The sequence below is a fragment of the Hypanus sabinus genome, unplaced genomic scaffold, assembly GCF_030144855.1.
Source record: "Hypanus sabinus isolate sHypSab1 unplaced genomic scaffold, sHypSab1.hap1 scaffold_470, whole genome shotgun sequence".
Classification (NCBI taxonomy): Eukaryota; Metazoa; Chordata; class Chondrichthyes; order Myliobatiformes; family Dasyatidae; genus Hypanus; species Hypanus sabinus.
The window spans coordinates 37,526-62,713 of NW_026781342.1; the positions used below are offsets into that span (position 1 = coordinate 37,526).

General features: G+C 38.5%; 1 protein-coding gene across 1 annotated transcript in view; it reads left to right on the plus strand.

Moving 5' to 3' along the window:
* The window catches only part of LOC132389101 (polycomb complex protein BMI-1-like), a 53,996-nt gene extending 29,649 nt beyond the window's left edge, over window positions 1-24,347 (plus strand). Inside the window, exons 8-10 of the mRNA XM_059961536.1 lie at window positions 8,243-8,341; window positions 8,434-8,514; window positions 17,383-24,347. Of these exons, the coding sequence (XP_059817519.1) occupies window positions 8,243-8,341; window positions 8,434-8,514; window positions 17,383-17,703 (501 nt within the window). The 3' untranslated portion in view covers window positions 17,704-24,347. The remainder of the gene's footprint in view (window positions 1-8,242; window positions 8,342-8,433; window positions 8,515-17,382) is intronic.
* The last annotated feature ends 841 nt before the right edge of the window (window positions 24,348-25,188 follow it).

Here is a 25,188-nt window from a genome sequence, read left to right on the forward strand (position 1 = left end):
AATAATGTAACAAATGCAATTATATGTTGGTCTGATGATGAAATACCCTGAATATGTTGCGGAACTATTCCAAATAGAACAGTCAATGTATTATGTTGTAAATTAATTTTCAGAGCTTTAGAAATTCTAGAAAATAAATACTTCCAAAAAATTTTTTATGAAGAACATGACCAGAACATATGTGACAAAGTGGCTACTTCAGTTTTACACCTATCACAGTAGTTGTCTATATTAGGAAATATTTTGGATACTCCCCTTTGTTAATCCTTTGTTAAATAATAACAGTGAACAATTTTAAATTGAATTAAACAGTAATTGGAACATATCAAAGAAGAATTGACTATTTTCAACCAATTTTCGTTAATAAAGGTCATATTGTTCTCTCTCCCAATCTTGTTTAATCTTTAGTGAGAGGTTATCTTTTTGTAGTAAAAATAAATTATAAATTCTACCAATGGAACCTCTTACAAAAGGATTCATATTCAAAATAGTATCCAACAAATCAGATTCTTGCATATATAGAAACTTAGATAAGTATTTTTGGAAAAAATGTCTAACCTGAAAATATTGCATTATGTGTATGAGAGAATAATATTTGCTAATTAACTCTTCAAAAGTCATCAATCGACCATCACAAAATAAATCTGCTAAAAAACGGATCCCTTATTTCTCCACCAGAGAAAAATGGGTTTGATTATTGAAGGTTTAAATAAAAATTTTTGATATAAAGAGTTTAAATTGTTTAAAATTTTTAAAATTGCGAAACTGAAATCAAATCTGTAAGGACTGTTTGATAACAGGATAGAGATTTAAATTTGGAATTTTAGAGAGTTGTAAAGGTAATGGAGCTCCTAATAATGAGGTTAAATGAAATTGTTTGATAGCTTTTAATTCCAAATCAATCCAAGCTGGTTTTTGGATGTTATCGAGTCAATGTATCCAAAAACATAATTGCTGAATATTAACAGCCCAATAATATAATCTTAAATTAGGAAATACAAGTCCAATATCTTTTTAAGATTTTTGTTAATTCTTGGTCTTTTATTGTTCCAAATAAAGGATAAAATAATAGAGTCAATTTGATCAAAAGATTTTTAGTTAAAAAGATAGGTATATTTTGAAAATTATATAAAAATCTGGGTAAAATTATCATTTTCATGGCATGGAATTTTTCTTTAGAGTGTAAGAGGTTGAGGGGGGACTTGATAGAGGTATTTAAAATTATGAGGGGGATAGATAGAGTTGACTTGGATAGGCTTTTTCCATTGAGAGTAGGGGAGATTCAAGCAAGAGGACATGAGTAGAGAGTTAAGGGGCAAAAGTTTAGGGGTAAAACGAGGGGGAACTTCTTTAAAAGTGGTAGCTGTGTGGAACGATCTCCCAATAGAAGTGGTAGAGGCAGGTATGATTTTGTTGCCTTTTTTAAAATTGTATAGGTATATGGACAGGAAAGGAATGGAGGGTTATGGGCTGAGTGCGGGCCAGTGGGACTAGGTGAGAGTAAGCATTCAGCACGGACTAGAAGGGCTGAGATGGCCTGTTTCCGTGCTGTAATTGTTATATGGTTATATAGATGCGACCTATTAAACCTATTAAAGTGTAAGTGGGTTCCATCTAGAAAATAATTGTTTCATAGAGTCCATTAAAGGAACTATATTAGCTTTATAAAGCTCCTTATATTTTTTAATAATTATAATACCTAAATATTTAAAAGAATTAACAATTCTAAATGGAATATTGTTACATATAAAAACAGGAGCATTTAATTGAAACAATTCACTTTTATTTAAATTTATATCCTGAAAAATTAATCCTGAGATTAGGAATAGATTCTTCAGGATTTGAAATATAAACCAAAAGATCATCTGTGTAAAGATGTACATGTAGCTCCCTGGTAATCCTCAGACTTGTTCAGCTCGCTTCCATCTAGGGGGAGCAGCCTTCGGCCCCAACAGACTGGATAATCAGCTTGTGTAGATGCTGTGTGATGTCCCCAACACGCCAAATAACAGACAGTACGCCATATGCGATTAAATGATTACACTTTATAGATCTTACTGGAACTATGTACTTAATAGAGATAAAATATAAAAGGAAAAGAAAAGCGCCAATATTGTCAAAGTCCAACCACTTCATGCACAACTGTTGGTGCTCAGTTAACAAAGACTTCTCGCTACCATTTGATCCCCTCTGACCTCCTTGACCCACTGCCTGGGACCAACAATGGTGGTTGACCAGACCCTCCACAGGAATCTGTCCTTGTCTCCTCCCCTCACTGAAACCCTGGGCCTGGGACCCCCGCTCGGGGTCGGTTCCATTGCCCAGCTTATAACATCGCGTCTTCTCCCTCTAACCCCCTCGCACTGTCTCCCCCAAAGCTTGCCTAAGACTAGCTTACAGAACCACAAGAAAGAATAACTTCTATCCCAATTGGTTAACAAATTAATGCAATTCTTTTTATCAGCAATTATAACCCAAACAAGCTGCGAGAGAAAGCGCTCTCTCACCAGTTACCATAACAAAGAAGCATTTTTACTTTTAACAAACAAGGGAAGCCATTTTGATTAACATACATAGTAACATAAAGAAGGAAGAAACCCCCTTACATATAATCCCATATAGAGAGATACCATGAATATTTTTAGCTTCGTGGAGTGTTATGGCCAAAGGTTCCAGTACAAGATTAAATAATAAAGGCCTTAACGAACATCCCTGTCTATTACCTCATGAAAGTGAAAAAATAGAGGACCTAAGATTATTAGTAATAACAGTAGCAGTAGGATTTTTATAGATCATTTGAATCCACCTGTTGAAATTATGACCAAAAGTAAATCTTTCTAATACCTTAAACAGATATGTCCACTCAACTCTATCAAATGCCTTTTCTGCATTGAGAAATAACACATTGGGGTTTCTTAGATAGTGATGAATATTTAATGTTCATCAGTCTCTGAACATAGAGAAAGAGTAAATAAAGCTTTAATAAAGCGTGTTTGATCCATAGCAATAATTTCAGTTTAATAATTTCCAAACAGTTAGTCTTTATCTTAGAGAGAATTTTTGTGTCCACATTTACTAATAAAATAGGTCTATATGATGAATATTTAGTAGGATCTTTATCTTTCTTAAGGATTTTGGAAACAGAAGTTCCATTAAAGGAAGAAAGATTCATGAAATATTGCCAAGAGATATGGAGAAAGTAATTTTTCAAATTTTTTATAAAATCCTACAGAATAACCATTAAGTCCAGGAGCTTTACTTGATTGCATTGACAACATAGCTTTCTGAATTTCATGCTCAGTAATTGGAGCATCAAGCATCTATTGATCATCAACAGTAATTTGAGGAAATTTAATCATGTAAAACATTCATTTTGGAGGAATCCACAGGAAATTGAGATTTATAAAGATCAGAATAAAAATCCTGAAAGATATTAACATCTTCATGGTTACTTACTATATGCCCATTCTCTTTATTAATCTTCAATATTTGTCTTTTAGCTCTAGCTGCCCTTAATTGGGAAGCTAAGGGTTTACTATTTTTATCTCCAATTTACTTTTCAACTTAAGCAAATATCCTTCAATAGGATAAGTTAATAATAAGTTATATTGTGATTGTAATTCCACTCTTCATTTAAACAAAACAACATTTGGAGAGGTTGCATTGATGTTTAGAAACGTTGCTTAGAAATTTTATCTAATTCCATTCTTCTCTTTCTTCAGCTTAGCTATATACAAAATAATCTGACCACATAAATAAGCTTTTAATGAATCCCAAATCACTAACTTTGAGACATTTCCTGTATTATTAAAAAGAAAAAAGCTCTTTTATCTGAGTTTCAATAAACTTAACAAATTCTGAACTTTGTAACAAATGTTCTGGAAAATGCCAAAGTGGTCTTGTAGAAGCAACTTCTTTCAGTTCAAATATTAAGTTTAAAGGAGTGTGATCAGAGATAAAAATTGCATCATATTCACATTTCTGAACATTAAATAGGAGTCGAGGGTCACATAAAATAGTCGATCCTTTATTATGAACATGAAAAAATTCTCTATCGCTAGGATGCATATGTCTCCAAGCTTCAATTAAGCCATTATCAATTAGAAAGGAATTAATAAGTGATTCAGAACAATTAGGGAGTTTATGTTTGGATGATGACTTATTCATTAGAGGATTTAAACAAGTATTAAAATCACCACCCATTAATAATATATATTCATTTAGATCAGGTAATAAAGCAAAAACAGCTTTAAAAAATGGAAGGATCATCAATATTTGGTCCATATATATTAACCAAAACCATTTTCCTGGTGTAAATTGTTCCTTTAACAGTCAAAAATCTACCATTAATATCAGCTATAATAGGTTAAAAGGAATATTGGAATCAATAAAAAAAGAAACACCTCTAATTTTACTTTGAGAATTTGCATGAAACTGAGGATCCTTCTAATATTTAAAAAAACAATTTTTATAACATAACCTAATATGCGTCTCTTGTGCAAAGGTTATATCAGGTTGGAATCGGTTAATAGCTTTAAATATTTTCTTGCACTTAACAAGATGATTCCAACCACGAACATTCTGACTTAAAACATTTAACTGTTTAAATGTCGTCATGAGACTTTGTACCTAAAAATAGTAGCTAGATGCATGTCAGGATAAGGTGGTTGAGAATGGCAGAGATGAACAACAATAATAATTTGCATATTCTCTGGAATTCCATAATGGGGATAAAAAATAAGAAAAGAAAAAAGGAAAAAGCCCACCCAAACTACAAAGCCCAGAAATAAATTTATATCGATTGATGCGAACCCCAAAGAATGCATAAAAAGCAATTATAAACTCCACCTGCCTGAATAAAAAGTAAAAATGAAAAGGGTAATCTCTATCTCCCTCTTCTGGATATACAACTCATTACAGTGGATATATAGTTCATTACAACTGAGCTAAAGAAAACAGTTATTAGACATGACCTTTAGTTTTGAAAATAGCCTTCATAATATTAAATAAGGAAAAAAAAGTCCAAAAAAAATTCTTGATTTATTTGCTCAGAAGAAAAACAATTGCCATCTTTAAATGATCAAATCTATCTTTAAAGCGTAAAGAAACCCAGATAATTACTTAAAAGTTCTTAACAAAAGCTGACGAAGCAAAACAGCAATTAGTTCATTTAAATGTTGCAAACAGAAAAACAAATTCTAGATGGTTCAGAGTTATCTACAGTCTTTTGACAGTTCTCTTTTGACTTTTGAGGTTAAAACCATCCAAACCAGACTGTTCCAGAGCTAAAAGTACATTTTAAGATAAAGACTTTCCAGGCCCATCAAATCTTCCAATTTCATCACTCCTCACGTCGCAAGGTAATCAAACAGTTGTAAATCATTCAAACTTTAGGCTTCAGACTCGTCAGGGAGAGAATTAATAAAACGTTGTGCTTCTGCTGGGTCGTCAAAAATACGAACCCCAGAATTTTTGACGAAAAGCCTTAATTTAGCTGGGTATAGGAGAGATGGGTACAGCTGTCTTTGATAAGCCATACACATAATGGCAGCAAATCCAAAACATTTCTGAACAATTTCTTGTGGAAAATCTTTGAAGAAGCAAATTTCAGAGCTTTGAAATTGAAACAGCCTTTGTTTTCTTGCAAGCTTAATAATACGGTCTTTGTCTCTGAAACGAGGAAAATGCACGAACAAAAGGTGGTTTTTACCTTGACCCAAGGATTTTAAAATGCCGACTCTATGAGCCATTTTGATCTCCGGTGGTTGTAGGCAAGCCTCCGGAAATAAAGATTGAAACATTTTAGCAAAATAATCCAGAGTGTCAGTGGATTCTGATTTCTCTTTCAGTCCAACAATTCGAATACTGTTTTGATGGGAGTGAGCCTCCAAATCCACGATCCGTTGTTGAGCCTTTTCCAAACGAGAAATTTCAGCAGCATTTTGACTAACGTCTTTAAGATCAAGGCTCAAAGAGTCACTTTTTCCCTCCAAAGGGAGAAATCTTTCTTTTAGTTGAGTTATTTCAGCAACGATATAGCTGATTTGAGACTCTAATCTATTTACCCAGGGTGGCTCCTCTGAAGTCTCGTCAGCTTTTTTAAGCTTACCGTTGCCTGCTTCAGGATTCCTTTTGGAGCTTCTGAGGTTAGACATAATTATAACTGTCGCTGTACAAGATCCGACTGAATAAAGTTGAAATTTCAAAATTTAAGTTGGGAAAGGGCGAGACTAAAGACAGAGAGAAACTGTGTCTTACGTGTTCAGTCAGGAGGCGGAGTCCAATACACTGTATGCCTTCTTAACCATAGAATCATCCTCTGCAGCAGCTTTGAGTGACATGTAATTGAAAAAGAAGAGGTTCCATCACCAATCCTTGTGGAACACTACAGCACAGTACAGGCCCTTCAGCCCTCCATGTTGTGCCAACCCATATAATCCTTAAAAAAAAACTAAACCTATACTACCCTATAACCCTCTATTTTTCTTTCATCCATCTGCCTGTCCAAGAGCCTCTTAAAATACCCCTTATGTTTTAGCCTCCACCACCATCCCTGTCAAATCATTCCAGGCACTCACAACCCTCTGCGTAAAAAACTTACCACTGATGTCTCCCCTAAACTTCCCTCCCTTAATTTTGTACATATGCCCTCTGGTGTTTGCTATTGGTGCCCTGGGAAACAGGTACTGACTATCCACCCTATCTATGCCTCTCATTATCTTGTAGACCTCTATCAAGTCCCCTCTCATTCCTTCTACACTCCAATGAGAAAAGTCCCAGCTCTGCTAACCTTGCTTCATATGACTTGTTTTCCAATCCAGGCAACATCCTGGTAAATCTCCTCTGCACCCTCTCCATAGCTTCCACATCCTTCCTATAATGCGGTGACCAGAATTGAACACAATACTCTAAGTGCGGTCTCACCAGAGATTTGTAGAGTTGCAACATGACCTCTCTACTCTTGATCTCAATCCCCCTGTTAATGCAGCCTAGCATCTCATAGGCCTTCTTAACTACCCTATCAACCTGCGCAGCGACCTTGAGGGATTTTTCATCCACACTCTTAAGTAACTGACCATTAATCCTGTACTCAGTCTTCTGGTTTGTCCTTCCAAAATGCATCACCTCACACTTAATCGGATTGTCCCTTTATTCCCACACTCTTGGCAATGAGCCATTGCATTTTCTATGCTGGTATCTTTCCTGAAATACCATGAACTGTTAATGTGTGAGGAGCTCTGGCCCTGAACTCATTGGAGTTTAGAAGACTTAGGGGGGTGGTGGGCATAGGGTGTTGGAACTGAAACTGAAAGGCCTATATGGAATGGTTGGTGAGGATATTTCCTATAGTGGTTGAGACCAAATACCACAGCCTCTGTATAGAAGGATGGCCATTTAGAACAGAGTTAAAAAGGATTTTATTTCTCAGCCACAGGGTGTTGAATCTGTGGAATTCATTGGGTATATTTAAAAGAGCTGCTAATGGGTTTTTGATTAATCGAAGGTTACAGGGAGAACGTAGGACAATGGGGTTGAGAGGAATAGTGAATCAACCCTGATGGAATAGGGAACAGTCATGATTGGCCGAGTGACCTAAATCTGCTCCAATATCTATGTCTAGAACTTCAACCAAATCACAACATGACATTACTGTTACTGTTGGGAATTACGTTGTAAACTAGTCACAATATCTTGTGTCATCAGAATCTAATTACAAATGCTGCCTCCAGAATGTATAATAAGTTCAGCTGAAGTTTGAGAGTTATAAAGAGAGAGATTCAAATAAATGGCTTTAGCTTGCAGACTAATCACATCTTTACTACAATTAGATTTGGGTAGTATGTATGATTTTTTTTCAACAAAGCATATGCATTTTTCAGCTTCAGCATATTTTGATTACTGTAGGAATAGTATATGGTCAATGGTGTTACTACTGAAGTTATGAAGCCATTAAAGTCTGACAGCTTTTGTAGTCAACTGAGTTGGCACAAGAATAGAGATCTTTATTCATTTATGCCACATGTAGTTAAAATCTAAAGTCTTGCTAAACATGCTGACCTGAGTGTCTATTGTTCTGTCTGCTCAAAGTTTCTTAGGCTGACACTCTCTTTATTTGGGCGCAATGAGGACACTGGACAAATAATGTTTCATTGATTTTTGCAACTATCAGACCAGTGAAACTTGGGGTGCCCAGGTCTGTAATATCAGGGACTCACCCATCTTGTGTTTTTGCATACTGCAGGCTAACAGTGTCCGGTATCTGCGGTGTCCCGCTGCAATGACAGTAATGCATTTGGGAAAATTTCTCCGGAATAAAATGGACATTCCCAGCAATTTTCGAGTAAGTTTATAATGGGTGGGGGAAGGAACAAATTAAATTGAAATATATTTTCCGTATCTTGTCTTTATTGAAACTATCTTCCTTGATTCTAGATTGATGTTATGTACGAAGATGAACCCCTCAAAGATTACTACACACTTATGGATATAGCTTATATTTATACATGGAGACGGGTAAATAACTCTTTTGTTGTGGGTATGGAATACTTTGGTGGTTCTTTCAGGATATATTTGAGACTCCGGGTATGTTCATATATACACATTTATGTACAGTTCATTTACTGGGTGTGTTTATAACTATTGGTGAAGTCATTTACTATCACATGCATAAGTACACAGAGGTATTTCTTCTTCTTATGCCAATCTGGGACATAAACCACTGACAGAAGCTCATCACACTTTCGTGTTGTCCAAGGTGTAGAAATTTCTTGAACCACCAGTCCCCCTTCCCATTTCCTTCTCTCACCTTGTCTCTTTGCCTGCCCAAGAGGCTCCCTCTGTTGCTCCTCCCCCTCGTTCTTTCTTCCTTGACCTCTTCTGTCAAACTCCCCCTTCTCTAGTTCTCTTTCACTAATCAATCCAGCTCTGTAATTCATGATTCCCACCCCTCCCAGTTTCACCTATCATCTTGAAATTCTTCCCATCTCCCCACTTTCTTACTCCAGCCTTTTAGTAAATGTAGAAAACCTACAGCACAATACAGGCCCTTCGGCCCACAAAGCTGTGCCGAACATATCCCTACCTTAGAACAACCTAGGCTTGACCACAGCCCTCTATTTTTCTGAGCTCCAAATACCCATTTAGGAGTTTCGCCCTCCACCACCGCCGCTGGCAGCCCATTCCACACACTCACCACTCTCAGTGTAAAAAAAACTTACCCCTGATATTTCCTTTGTACCTACTTCCAGGCACCTTAAAACTTTTCCCTCTCGTGCTTATCATTTCAGCCCTGGGGAAAGCCTCTGACTATCCACACAGTCAATGCCTCTCATCATTTTGTACCTCTATCAGGTCACCTCTCATCCTCCATCACTCTGAGGAGAAAAGGCCGAGTTCACTCAACCTATTCTCATAAGGCACGCTCCCCAATCCAGGCAACATCTTTGTAAATCTTCTCTGCACCCTTTCTATGGTTTCCACATCCTTCCTGTAGTGAGGTAACCAGAACTGAGCACAGTACTCCAAGTGGGGTCTGACCAGGGTTCTATACAGCTGCAACATTACCTCTCGGCTCTTAAACTCAATTCCACGATTGATGAAGACACATGCACCGTATGCCTTCTTAACCATAGAGTCAAATTGTATACCAGCTTTGAGTGTCCTATGGACTTGGACCCCAAGATCCCTCTGATCCTCCACACTGCCAAGAGTCTTACCATTAATACTATATTCTGCATCATATTTGACCTACCAAAATGAACCACCTCACACTTACCTGGGTTGAACTCCATCTGCCACTTCTCAGCCCAGTTTTGTATCCTATCAATGTCCTGCTTTAACCTATGACTGCCCTGTACACTATCCACAATACCCCTAACCTATCTGTCATCAGCAAACTTACTAACTCATCCCTCGACTTCCTCAAGTCATGTATAAAAATCACAAAGAGTAAGGGTCCCAGAACAGATCCCTGAGGCACTCCACTGGTCACCAACCTCCATGCAGAATATGTCCCGTCTACAACCACTCTTTGCTTTCTGTAGGCAAGCCAATTCCGGATCCACAAAGCAACATCCCCTTGGATCCCATGCCTCCTTACTTTCTCAATAAGCCTTGTCTGGGGTACCTTATCAAATGCCTTGCTGAAATCCATATCTATGGCTCTACCTTAGTCACATCCTCAAAAATTTCAATCAGGCTCGTAAGGCAAAACCTGTAATTTCTTGGGCTACCTCTACTCCCTTTCTTGAATAAGGGAACAACATCCACAACCGTCCAACCCTCCGGAATCTCTCCTGTCCTCATTGATGATGTAAGGATCATTGCCAGAGGCTCAGCAATCTCCTCCCTCACCTCCCACAGTAGCCTGGAGTACATCCCGTCCGGTCCCAGTGACTTTTCCAACTTGATGCTTTCCAAAAGCTCAGGCTCATCCTCTTTCTTAATGTCTACACGCTCAAGCTTTACAATCCACTGCAATTCAACCCTGCAATTGCCAAGGTCCTTTTCTGTAGTGAATACTAAAGTATTCATTAAGTACCTCTGCTGTCTCCTCTGGTTCCATACAAACTTCTCCATTGTCACACTTGATTGGTCCTATTTCTCTCACGTTTTATCCTCTTGCTCTTCACATTCTTTAAAATGCCTTGGGGTTTTCCTTAATTCTGCCTGCCAAGGCTTTCTCGTGGCCCCTTCTGGCTCTCCTAATTCATTCTTAAGCTCCTTCCTGCTAACCTTATAATCTTCTAGATTCATATCATTACTGAGTTTTCTCCAATTCTGATGAAGGTCTCCACCCAAAATGTTAACTGTACTTTCTTCAATAGATTCCGCCTGGCCTATTGAGTTCTTCCAGTACTTTGTGCGCATTGCTTGGATTTCCAGCATCTGCAGATTTTCACTTCTCTGGGATCTCTTATATTGGTCAGGGAGATTGGGCCTTGATTAACTTTTCCCTTGAGAAGTCAGCACCTCAGGCAGCATGGCCTTCCCTCAGCATCACATTCCATTGTTGGACAGAGTGTAACACTGCACATTTCTTCTGTCCTTTTACAACAAAAAGAACTATACAGCATTTTCATGTATAGGCAAACATTCAACACAATTGTATACTCCCTGTACAATGTAAACCCCTTTTGTAATGAGAGCTGGCTTCTATGCAGTCTCAGCTATTCAAGGCTTGGTGCTCAGGTAATTCTCGGGTGATCTGAGCGGCAGGGAAAAAAGAAAAACACACCAAGGGATATTGCAGTCCTTGGTGTATGGTCCCTATTGATAGGAGGATTGTTGTTCTTGTGTGTGAACATAGGATCTGGGCCGGTTGCCAAGCCAAAGGCCCAGGCATTGGATTGGTTTGAACTGTGCGTTCAGAATCACTAACTTTGTCACATGCTTTCACATCCTGTGTTCAATTACTTAATCTGCATAAAACATGTTGCCTATATAATTTGTACTGTGCTGATTCATGTGAATCTATTCTTTTCTCTGGTCGAATAACATGGGGGCCCACAGAACAAGTACAGGTGCAGGCCTTATCTGAATTCACCTTTTAAAGCTGAAACCTATTTGTCAACCCAACGCAGCCAAATTATCCGAACAATTATGTTACTTTGTGCCTGGTGCACCATCAATAACCCTCGGAGATGTGAGGTGAGAGATAGGCTTTTATTAGCTGGAAGAGAGCACAATCAGCAGCAAGAGACCATCTCACAACATCCTGGAGACTGAGGGAGGAGCAGTGCCTCCAATCGCCTTTATACCGGGGTCTGTGGGAGGAGCCACAGGAGCAGTCAGCAGAGGGGCGTGTCCAGACAGGTATATGTAGTTCACCACAGTGCCCTCACTGAATATTTTATAAATTCAAATGCTGTAAATCCAGGTCAACACACAAAAAATGCTGGAGGAACTCAGCAGATCAGGCAGCATCTATGGAGATGAATGAACAGTCAACATTTCAGATCAAAACCCTTTAACCAGAGTCTGATTATTTTATAGGAGTTAACATGCAAAACTTGCATATTCTGTAAAATTTAAAGTTCCTGGGTTTAGATGGGATGCTAAATATGCCACATATACAGAACAGCTGATCCTTGACAATATCCTAACTCAGCTAGTATTAACCCAAATGCTGTCCAATCAGTCTCTTCCTCTCAACAGCTCTCACTTTCCCACATATAACATCAATTGTTGACATAGCTGGATTTATTGATCCCACTAAGGTTGTTGTGAAAAGCTGATACTAAACTAAAATTCTTTAAATCCTCAAGTTTCAGTGCAACTGGATAGGCATTGTGACCACAACTTAAGTATGTGCATGCGCATGTGATACGTGTGTATGCATGTGTGTTTATAGCGGGTATTTGTGAAACTAGACCCATGATATTCTGCCAACCTTTTCACCTACTTTAAGATCATTCTAACCCTTCTCTCCTATATAGCTCCTATGGCATTTCATTTTTCTTTCAACCATGTGCCTTAGTCTCTTATATATACCTAATGTGTGTGTGTGTGTGTGTGTGTGTGTGAGTTGGTGAGTCTGTATGTGCGTTGTGGGTATTTCAATGTGTGTTGGTGGGTGTGTGTATATATTGGTATGTGTGTGTGTTTGTGTGTGTTGGGTGTGTGTGTGAGTTGGTGAGTGTACGTGTGCATTGGTGTGTGTGTGTATGTCAATAGACAATAGGTACAGGAGTAGGCCATTCGGCCCTTCGAGCCAGCACTGCCATTCACTGTGATCATGGCTGATCATCCACAATCAGTACCCCGTTCCTGCCTTCTCCCCATATCCCTTGACTCCACTATCTATAAGAGCTCTATCCAACTCTCTCTTGAAAGCATCCAGAGAATTGGCCTTCACTTCCTTCTGAGGCAGAGCATTCCACAGATCTACAACTCTCTGGGTGAACAAGTTTTTCCTCAACTCTGTTCTAAATGGCCTAACCCTTATTCTTAAACGGTGGCCTCTGGTCTGGACTCACCCATCAGCGGGAACATGCTTCCTGCCTCTGGCGTGTCCAATTCCGTAATAATCTTATATGTTTCAATCAGATCCCCTCTCAGCTTTCTAAATTCCAGTGTATACAAGCCCAGTTGCTCCAGTCTTTCAACATATGACAGTCCCACCATCCCGAGAATTTACCTCGTGAACCTACACTGCACTCCCTTAATAACAAGAATCAAATTTGGAGATCAAAACTGAACAAGATACTCCAGGTGTGGTCTCACCAGGGCCCTGTACAACTGCAGAAGGACTTCTTTACTCTTATACTCAACTCTCCTTGTTATGAAGGCCAACATGCCAATAGTTTTCTTCACTGCCTGCTGTACCTACATGCTTACTTTCAGTGATTGATGAACAAGGACACCTAGATCTCGTTGTACTTCCCCTTTTCCTAACTTGATTCCATTTAGATAGGAATCTGCCTTCCTGTTCTTGCCACCAAAGTGGATAAACTCACATTTATCCACATTAAACTGCATCTGCCATGCATCTGCCCACTCACCCACCCTGTCCAAGTCATCCTGCATTCTCCTAACATCCTCCTCATATTTCACAGCTTTGTGTCATCTGCAAATTTGCTATTGTTACTTTTAATCCCTTCAAAATCATTAATGTATATTGTAAATAGCTACAGTCCCAGCACCGAGCCTTGTGGTACCCCACTAGTCACTGTCTGCCATTCTGAAAGGGATCTGTTAATCTCTACTCTTTGTTTCCTGTCTGCCAACCAATTTTCTTCTATGTCAGTACCCTACCCCCAATACCACTTCTCTCCCCTTTCTTGATCTCTCGGTCTCCATCTCTGGAGATAGACTGTCCACTGACATCTTCTAGAGACCCACTGACTCCCATAACTACCTTGATTATACCTCTTCCCACCCTGCTAAATGCAAAAATGCCATTCCCTATTCCCAGTTCCTCCCTCTCCGCTGCACCTGCTCCCAGGATGAGGCTTTCCGTTCCAGGACTTCTCAAATATCCTCTTTCTTTAAGAATCATGGTTTCCCTTCTGCCATCATCAATGATGCCCTCACCCGCATCTCCTCCATTTCCTGCACTTCAGCCCTCACCGCATCCTCCTGTCACCACGACAGGTACTGTGTTCCCAATGTCCTCACCTATCACCCCACCAGCCTCCGGATCCAGTATATTATCCTCCGCAACTTCCGTCACCTTCAACAGGACTCCACCACTAGGGACATCTTTCCCTCTCTACCCCTCTCCGCTTTCCACAGGAATCGTTCCCTCCGCGACTGCCTGGTCCACACGTCCCTCCCCACAGATCTCCCACCTGGTACTTATCCCTGCAAGCGTAAGTGCTACACCTGTCCCTACACCTCCTCTCTTACCACCGTTCAGGGCCCCAGACAGTCCTTCCAGGTGAGGCAACACTTCACTTGTGAGTCTGTCGGGGTAATCTATTGCATCCGGTGCTCCCGGTGCGGCCTCCTCTCCGTCGGTGAGACCCGACACAGATTGGGGGACCGCTTCGTCAAGCACCTCCGCTCCGTCCGTCACAACAGACAGGATCTCCCGGTTGCCACTCATTTCAACTCTGCTTCACATTCCCATTCGGATATGACCATACATGGCCTCCTCTACTGCCATGATGAGGCTAAACTCAGGTTGGAGGAGCAACACCTCATATACCGTCTGGGTAGCCTCCAGCCCCTTAGTGTGAACATCGAATTCTCCAACTTCCAGTAATTCCCTCCCTCTCCCTTCCACCATCCCATCTCTACTCTTGTCTTCTCTTCTAGTTGATCACCTCTCATGATTCTGCCCTCCTCTGCTACCCATAGTGCTTTCCCTTAATTCCTCCTTCACCTCTCCAGCCTATCCTCTCCCTGCTTCCCCTCCCCCACCCCTTGATTTTTCCTCTGATTGGTTTTCCACCCTCCCCTCACCTTCTTTATAGGGCCCCTACCCCCTCCCTCTTCAGTCCTGACGGTCTCGACCCGAAACGTTGATTGCTCCTTTCAACAGATGCTGCCTGACCTGCTGAGTTCATCCAGCTTTTTTGTACGTCTTGATTTGACCACAGCATCTGCAGTGTACTTTGTGTTCCCAATACCATGTACCCTAATTTTGCCCACTAATCTCCTATGAGGGACCTTATCAAAGGCTTTCTGAAAATCCAGGTACACTACATCCACTGGCTCTTGCTTGACCATTTTCATAGTTACATCCTCAAAAAATTCCAGAAGATTAGTCAAGAATTTCCCCTCCGCAAATCCATGCAGACTTGGACCGATCCTGTTACTGCTATCCAAATGTACTGCTATTTCATCTTCTATAATTGACTCCAGCATCTTCCCCAGCACTGATGTCAGGTTAACTGGTCAATAATTCCCTGTTTTCTCTTTCCCTCCTTTCTTAAAAAGTGGGGTAACATTAGCTACCCTGTAATCCTCAGGAACTGATCCTGAATCTATAGAACATTGGAAAATGATTACCAATTACCAAATGATTACTCAACACCATTTTCTGCCTGATGTGAATTTACTTCAGTTCCTCCATTATCCTAGGTCCTCTGGCCACTATTACATCCAGGAGATTGTCTCTGTCTTCCCTAGTGGTCTGTGTGTGTGTGTGTTAATTTCTGTTTGTATGTATGTGTTGGTGTGTTTGTGTTTGGATTTGTATGCATTGGTGTGTGTGTGTGTGTGTGTGTGTTCCTGAGTGTGTTGCTATGTGTGTGTGTGTGTCTGACTGTGTGTTGGTGAATGCATGTATGTATGTTGTGGTGTGTGTGGGTTGGTGTATGAGTTAGTGTTGGTGTGTCTGTGTGTGTTGGTGTGTGCATGTGTGTATTGGTGAGTGTTTGTATGTGTGTGCATTGGTGTGTGTTTAGGTGTATATGTGTGTGAATGAAAGAGAGACAGCCATAAATCTGATAATCTGCAGATTCTGGTAACCCAGAGCAACACTCACAAACACTCAGGGAAAGAAAATGATAACTAGAGAGAGAAAGAGAGATGTGTATGTATGTTCACCTTGCATACATATGGTGATCATGAGAAAAACTCTCCGTTATCTGGGCATCTAATAATAATCAGTGAGGACCCAAAGGTAATCGCTATTTGGCTACTCATTGCTGGGATACTGTAAAGTAATGTGGCATGTGGGAGTGGGGTGAAGATAAGAGCTGATCTTTTCCATTAAAGCAACAATTGTTTTTTGGGAAGCTTTGGTGAACAGCCATTATTAACAGTTAAGGACACAGGCACTCTAACATAAGACTGAAGATTCAACATTGTTTCTTGTCATTCATCAGAACACAAATTGTAAAGGAGAATGAATGATTGTTACTCTGGATCCATTGCCGCATTAAAACATGATAAGAATGAAGAGCACAATAAAAAATACAATAGGTAGACAAAGAATCAGAATTAGGCTGTTTGGCCTTCTCCACCATTCCACCTTGCCTGATTGATTAACCCTCTCGACCCCAATGTCTTGGCTTCTCCCTGTAACTTTTGACACCCTTGCTAATCAGGAACCACTCCTTTAAATATCCATAATGACTTGGACTCACAGCCATTGCATGCACAAAAAAGTGATGTTAGGTACAACATATCTATACATTAGGTTGTAGGATGGCATAATTGGGAGAAATGTACATAATATACAATTGACATTGAGTTGGGGTTTCCCATTAAGTTGCTGGTCTGAATTGATGATGTCATTATGTAAAGCAACCCTGTTTAGGTTTTGGAGTTCAATAAAATGTGTTAAGGGTTTCATTAAACATAAACACCTCACTTGATTTTATTTGCAAAAACCTACAAGGTGACTGGCAGCAAATGAGAAAGTAGTGATGTTGGGTTGAGGTTTTGATCAGCTTTATGACTAGGGACAAGTATCTGTTTTTGAATCTGCTGGTCCTACTGTGGATAATGTATAGCTTCTTTTCTAATGGAAATGGGACAAACATACCATGAGCAGGTGGGTAGGATCTTTTATGATATTGCGGCCTTTTCCTGTCACCTTTCAGTAAATGTCCTTAATGCTGGGGTAGAATGATGCCAATGCACATCTGTAGAGGTTGTCAGTATCAGTGTGAATAACGAGATATATATTTATATCTTTGAGAAAGTTTTTGAGATGAGCAGACTTGCTCCAGGTATTGATTATGGGAAACAAGCAGAGAATATGTATTATATTTTATGTAATTTCCAGTATATGAATGCCAGCTTCATGTTATAATATCCTAATGAAAGGTCTCAGCCTCAAAAATATCATCTATCTACTCTTCTCCATAGATGCTGCCCGGCCTCCTGAATTCCTCCAGCATTTTGTGTGTGTCGCTTGGATTTCCAGCATCTGCAGATTTTCTTATCTTCACGTAATAATGCATGTATTTCTTGTTCTATTTATAGAATGGTCCTCTACCCCTGAAGTACAAGGTGCAACCTGCATGCAAAAGGTTAAAACTCAGTCATCCCAATGAGGATTTCGCCAACACGAGTATGAACTCAGAGAGTGACTCTGTGAGTGACAAAGGCAGCCCAGCCGCCGTTCCTTCCACATCCTCTTCGCTGCCGAGCCCCAGCACGCCTGAACTCTCCCCCAATTCACAATACCCTGCCACAGCGGCCTCGGTCATGAATGGAAACACAAACTGTCACCAGATGCTCCCATCTGTACTCAGAGGCCGCAAAGTGACTGTAAACGGCTCGACAACCCCCACCTCCTGCTGAAATCTGGAACGACCAAATTAATGTCAAGCAACGAGGAAATGAAATTCACCTAAATAATATACACTGCGCTGCCAGCATTCAGCTGACTGCTGCACCCTTTATTAAATGTATATATATTACATTTGCTGTTTAGCAATATGTTTATTGTAAGAAACATTTCTATTCCTCCATACAACTTCTGAAATGCTATTGGCCAACGTGCACCACTGGTTATGGCCGCAGATGCTGTGGATGCTTTGCCTCAACTTACAGATACAAGTACAGTCAACTCCTCTTAAATGAAACAGCATTGGCCAAGTTCACCATGCGTGCTCCTTGAAACATCAAGTGATGTGGCTTTCTCCTTTAAGGGATAGTTGTCTTAAACTCAGTCTCATTAGTTCCAAGTTATTAAAAAAGGGAGTGATATCATTTCTGTCAATCTGATGTGCTTTAATGGTATTTGTATCTGATTAAAATTGACCAGAAATATGAGAGTTGAGTGTTGGGTGATACAGCCCAGCAGCACTTCTTTGAATGAGGTGAGGGCACCTTTTTTCTCTCATACACATTGTATATAAAGCTGATGAAATATCAGAAAGTGTGCACCATAAAATATTTACATCATAATGAGATTTTCAATTTTAATGAAACCCAAATGTTTGTCTCCTAATTCTAGCTTTGCATATATTGGGAAAATATATTCAATGTTTTATTTCACACAGTTATGTCAGTTGTCTTCAACATTTATGGGTTTATATTGTATATGTAGATGTGTTCATGTGGGGAGAAAGTATAATTGAAGTATAATTCCACCGTAGTCCAGCTGTTGCATTTCCATACCTTTCTGATTCCAGGTGTCAGATAAAGAAGCAATCTGAGATAAACCCATCTTCAGCCCTGAACAGAGAAATTCTTTCACAACTCTGTCACATTTAGTTAGATCATGATATTGGAATATAATTAAGCCATTCAATCATAACATCTGCTCCATGGCTGATTTATTCCTCCTCTCAACCCAATAGTCCCCAAATGACTTGCACTGCTGTTGTGGTGATGAACATAGATTCATCACTCTTTGGCTAAGGAAATTCCTCCTCATCTCTGTTATAAAGAGGATTCCTTCACTAATCTGGAAGATAGGGATTATTTATTTTGGTGTGGGGACGGTGGTATGGTGTTGTAAGGGGGAATTCTATAGGAGATTTTCCAAGCAAATCACCAACTGCTCTTGTCCCAATTAGCTGGGTATTTTTCACCATTCATTCCTTCGTAGAGGCTCTTATAATCTCTGCAGGTTATAATCAGAATGAGGAGATTCAGGTACAGATACTACTTAATATACTGCAAATGAAATATGTGCAGAATTATAAATTCAGGTAGAAACTAATGAGATTAGAATCATACTTCCAAATTTTATAGACACGGCTTTTGTTGGCAATTCAATAAGGAATAATCTGTTACCGCTTTGCATTCAGATGCTTGGTTTTAAAGTGACTGCAGCAATCAAATCTTTATTGTAATATTAATTGATTCTAAATATGCTGGTAGCACAATTGGTGACTTTAAAAACAACCTCAGTTAGCTGGAAGAACACATGCTAGACGTTAAAGGAACTCAATGGGTCAGACAGCGTCTACATTGGTAATTAAACAGTAGATGATGTTCCAGTCAACAGGACTGTTCCACATATCCTGCCTATCTCCACCATTTTGCGTGTACTGTTCTGGATTTCCAGTATCTTCAGAATTTCTTGTGTTTGTGTTCTCACTTAACAGGATTCGACTGTACAAGTAAGCACTTTCAATGCTTACATTTTTCGTGTGTGTGTGTGTGTATGTGCGTGCGCACACATGCACATCAGCGAGTATGAAATGAAAATTCTTTCCCTCTTAAGATTTGCTACCGACCGAACAGCACAAATGAAATGAGCTTAAAATGGAATATTGTTTTAAAATTTATTTTTTGTTTTGATAATCTTATTAAATCATTTTAGAATTGTATTTAATTATAAACATTTTTCCATGTTTCAGAATAACTTTTTAATTGTAGAATGGGAAATGTTGTGAAGGCCATCCCATTAAAATAATGACAATTTCCAATTATTTTCTAGAGCAAAAAGAAAACCTTATTGAATAAAGTTTTGAAAGGAATAGAGATGGGTAACTTAACATTGCCTCATTTAGAGATTGCGCTGTATGCTGACTGTAGATGAAGTTTTCAAAAAGCACATTTTAAGAAGAGGATAATGAAGATACAGAACATGCTATTCAGTGCCAGAGGTATAATGTGAGCCGAAGTCTTCAGAGCAGCAGCCTCTCTTGGTTGCATTATCAATGTGTTACTGTCATTTTCAGATCTGAAGCACTATCGCATTGTATTTTCATCTGGCCTCCAGCAAATGCATCTGTATCTTGAGTATGCAATGGTGCACTCTAAAATGGCTGCAAAAAAATGAGTCCAGGGATCAGTGAGCTCTCGACCGAGATATTAAAATCTCTTTATTCATGCACCTTGCCTCCACAGTAGACTGCATTGTAGTGGACGTTCCTAAAAAGGGGACTGTATTTCAAGCCATAATGAGAGGCACGTGGCAAGACCACGAACCAAAAACAAAAGCGATCCAGAGTCATTTACAGAAATTCTATGAAAGTGCAATAGATTCAGAGGAAAGATCAGGCAACTGTACCGTCAAGCTCTGTGCATCATATACCTTTCCTGAGAGACTTCATGGTTACCATAATGCTGGCAATTTATCCTATACATTTCACTTTAACTGACGAACAAATTAAACAAACAAAGCCCACTTAATGTAAATATATGCTAATTAATGAGTTGTCCCCTCACAAATTTACACAGTATAGAAGGGAAAAAGTTCGGTACTGGTCAGATTCAATATTCAGTGCTGGTTTTTTATTGTGGTTTCAGAGAACATTTTTGTTACATATTAACATTCACATTGTTCATTTCAAATAGGATTCTGTACAATAAAACAAGTACTTTATAATGAAAGGTGCGATGGCAATAATGAACAATATGTAACAGCCAATGTTGCTTGGAACAAATACATTGTTTTAACATTTGTCTGTGGTCATACATGTGGCATTTAATTTGGCACTGCAATATTTCAAAGTAGATATAATTCCAATGGGATTATGGAAGTAACTAGGAAAACAAAAGAGGAAACCACGCCCCAATTAGAACCTATAGAGAAATGTTTTGAGATTCATGGTTAATAGGAATGCCAAGAAAATTCAACCTTTCACACACAGGACTCGTGTATTTTCTAGTTGATATATATAAAGAATAATGACATTCGAAACCAACATGAACAGGGAACTGTCTAAGCAGGATTTAACTACTCCAGATGCGTGGGTCCTACTTTGAAGTCAAACTTTGCTTTCCTTATGTTACAATGATGTTGACTAGTTGACCCAGATGAGATATATGTGTTCACCAAGTCATTCCAAATCCTCCAGGTGTACGTTGAATTTCCATAAATACCACAAGTTCATTGAATCGTCAGATGATCTAATTTGTACACAAATTCACAAGATTGCCATTTCTGCAAATTCTAAATTTTCCCTGTTGTATATTTCCATGAATACTGTTGAAGGGTAGAATTTATTAATTTTTTTTTCCAAATGAACCTGTGAGACAAATAGGCCTGTAAATTATAGTCAAAAATGCAAAGTAAATATTCAGAGTGCTGGAAACAACTTTGGACGTTGAGCTTAATACATATTGGGTAGTCATAGAGTTTCGTTATAGTTAGACAAGCTCAATTCCATTAAGACCTGACAACTCAACTTACCTTGGAAACAGGACCACCTGCTCCACTTGATGAAATGACTTTGTTGCTGTGCTGATTATGATATAAATTGCCAACGGCGTGTTCTATATACTGCTAGCCAATAGCAGCTGGCAGCATTAACAACATGAAACAACATGACTAAAGCCTGTATCAATTGGAAAATGTTTGAAAGAACAACCGAAACAGAAAATTCATTATAAAGTTATTATCAAAATACACATATATATTCAAAATATTCTAAGCAGAGATTTATTTTCTTACAGGCATTCAAGGAAAATAGCAAGAAACGCAAGACAATTTCCTTAAAAAAACACAGTAAACAATATGTTAATAAGTAAGCATAGCGTTATAAAAGTAATTCCATATCTAGGTACATAGATAGATAAATGGATAAATAGTTGGATAGATAGATAGAGAAATGGATGGATCAATGATTAGGTAAATAGATATGTATTTACCATGTACTGTACTGTTTTTGAGGATAAATATGTACTGTATATTTTTGACTAGAAATCAAACTATGTAAATGTACAGTATGTGGTTGTCTATTTAGAAGTGTGAGTATATATATGTAATATATTTGTTTGTCTAATGGTGACAATCAACCTATGTGGATCTGTCAGAATAGATAGGAACTGTACATGTTTACCTTTGGAACACAACCTATGTGGATGTGTGAGGATATTTACACACATACGCATACTGTACATGTTTGTCTACTTGGGAAATCAACCTGTGAAGATATAAATATACTGTATAGGTTTGTCTCTGGACATTAATCTGTGTGGATGTATGTGTGTGTGTGTGTGTATATGAGTGTGATCCTCACAAATTGACATAGGTTGCTTTGCTGAGGGAATTGATTTCCAATATTAGTAAAAATATACAGTACAAATTTACCCTCACAGTCACATAGGTTGATTTCCAGAGAAAAACCTACACAGTACATATATACCCTGACAATATACAGTACACACACACACATCCACATGGGTTGACTTCCCGAGGCAAACATATACAGTATATACACTCACACACATATATAGTGCATATAACATATATAGTACATACATATATACGTGTACACACACACACATATATGTGTGTGTACTACATATGTTTGACTCGACATAAAGCTATGTGGATGAGTGATGATATATATGTGCACAGTATATTTGTCACTGGAAATCAACCTGTGTGGATGTATGATAATATATACTTACTCTATATATTTGTCTTAGTAAATCAACTTTTTTGGATAGGTGAGGATATATATTTACTGTATACATCTGTCTCTGGAAATAAACCTAGGGGACGTGTGAGGGTATTTATGTTCACAGCACATCTGTCACTTAAAAACATATACAGTCATCTATGTTTGTCTGCTTTAGGAAATCAACCAATGTCGATGTGTGAGCATATACATTTATTGTATATATTTGACTCTGGAAACCAAGCTACGTGGATCTGGGAGTATACATACGTGCTGTATATGTTTGTCTAATGTTGGAAATCAACCTGTGTAGATGAGTGAGGATATATATGTACACAGCACATCCGTCACTTAAAAATCAACTTGCTTGAATCCATGAGGACATATATGTACTGTAGATGTGTTTCTCTGGAAAGCAACCTATGTGGATATGCGAGGATATATATAGACTAAATATGCTTGCCTCTGGAAATCAGCCTATGTGGATGTGTGAGTATATATATGTACTAAATATATATTTTTTCTGGATATAAACTATGTGGATACTTGAGGATATATATGAGCTGTATATATATTTTGTCTCTGGAAATAAAGCCATCTGGATGTGTGAGGATATATATATGTACTTCACATGTTCATCTAATGTTAGAAATCAACTTGTGTGGATGAATGAAGCTATGTACTGTACTGTACATTTTTGTGTACTGTTGGAAATCAGCCTATGTAGATGTGTGATGATACATGTGTACTGTACATGTTTGTCTCTTGAAATCAACGTAGGTGGATGTGTGAGGATATGTATGTACTATGTATGCTTCTCTAATGTTGAAAATCAGCCTATCTGGATATGTCAGGATATATATATATATGTACTGTATATGTTTGTCTATTGTTGGAAATCAACCACTTGTCACTGAAAGTCAACTTATGTCAATCTATGAGAATATATATGTGCTGTAGATGCAGAAAGCACTTATGTGGTTTTGCGAGGATATGGTATGTCCAGTATGTGTTTGGCTGATGGATTGATTTCCAGTGCATCATTTAGGATATATATCTACTGTATATGTTTACCTCTGGAAATTTATCTATGTGGATATGCAAGGATATCTATGGACTAAGTAAGTTTGCCTTTGGGAATCAACCTGTGTGGTTCATTAACCAATGTGGATATTGAAGTATTTAGATATATCTATTTCTCTCTCTCTCTCTCTCTCTCTCTCTCTTGCTCTCCCTCCCTCCCTCTCCCTCTCCCTCACCCTCTCTCTCTATCCATGTGTGTGTGTCTGTGTTCTGTATATGAGTGTCTAATGTTGGAAATTATCCTATATGAATGTGTGAGGATATGTATGACCACTATATACCCATATATATTTGTCACTGGAAATTAAACTGTGTGGATCAGTGAGGATATGTATGTACTATATTTGTGACTGGAAATCAACTAATGTGGATGTGTCAGGATATATATGAACTGAATATGCTTGCATCTGGGAATAGCCTATTTGAATTTGAGAGGATATCTATGTACCATTTATGTTTGTCTCTGGAAATAAAGCTATGTGAATGTATGAGGATATATATCTACTGTACATATTTACCTAACGTTGGAAATCAACATGTATGGTTGAGTGAGGATACCGAATATGGTTTCCTCTGGAAATTAACCTATGTGCATTCTTGAGGATATATATGTGCTGTATATGTTTGTCTAAAGTTGGAAATCGACCTATGTGTATGTGTGAGGGTATGTATGTCCAGTATATATTTACCACTGGAAATCACCCTGTGTGGATCCCTCAGGATATATATGTACTGTATATGTTTGCCTTTGGAAATCAACGTACCTGTCTGTGTGAGGATATATATGTACTATAGGTTTTTTCCTCTGGAAATAAATCTATGTGAATTTTGGAGCATATAAATGTGCTGAATATGTTCGTCTAATGATGGAAATCAACCTATGTGGATGTGTGAGGATATATATGTATTGAATATATTTTCCCCTAGAAATTAACCTATATGACTGTGCAAGGATATATATATTTACTGTATATTTCTGTCAGGAAATCAACTACTTTCGATGTGTGAAGATATATATGTTTTGAATATGTTTGATTCTGGAAATAAAGCTATGTGGATGTGTGGAGATATATATCTATGGTATATGATTATCTAACATCGGAAATCAACCTATGTGGATATGTGAGGATATATATGTATGGTATATGTTTGTCTACTGTTGGAACTCAATCTACGTGGATGTGTGATGATATACATGCACTGTATATGTTTGTCTCTGGAAATTAATCTATGTGGATATGGGAGGATATATATGGATGGAAAGTGTCTGCCTCTGGACATCAACATGTGTGGATCAGTGGGGATATATATGTGCTGTATACGTTTGTGTCTAGAAATCAACTAATGTGGATGTGTGAGCATATATATGTACTGAATATGTTTGCATCTGGGAGTA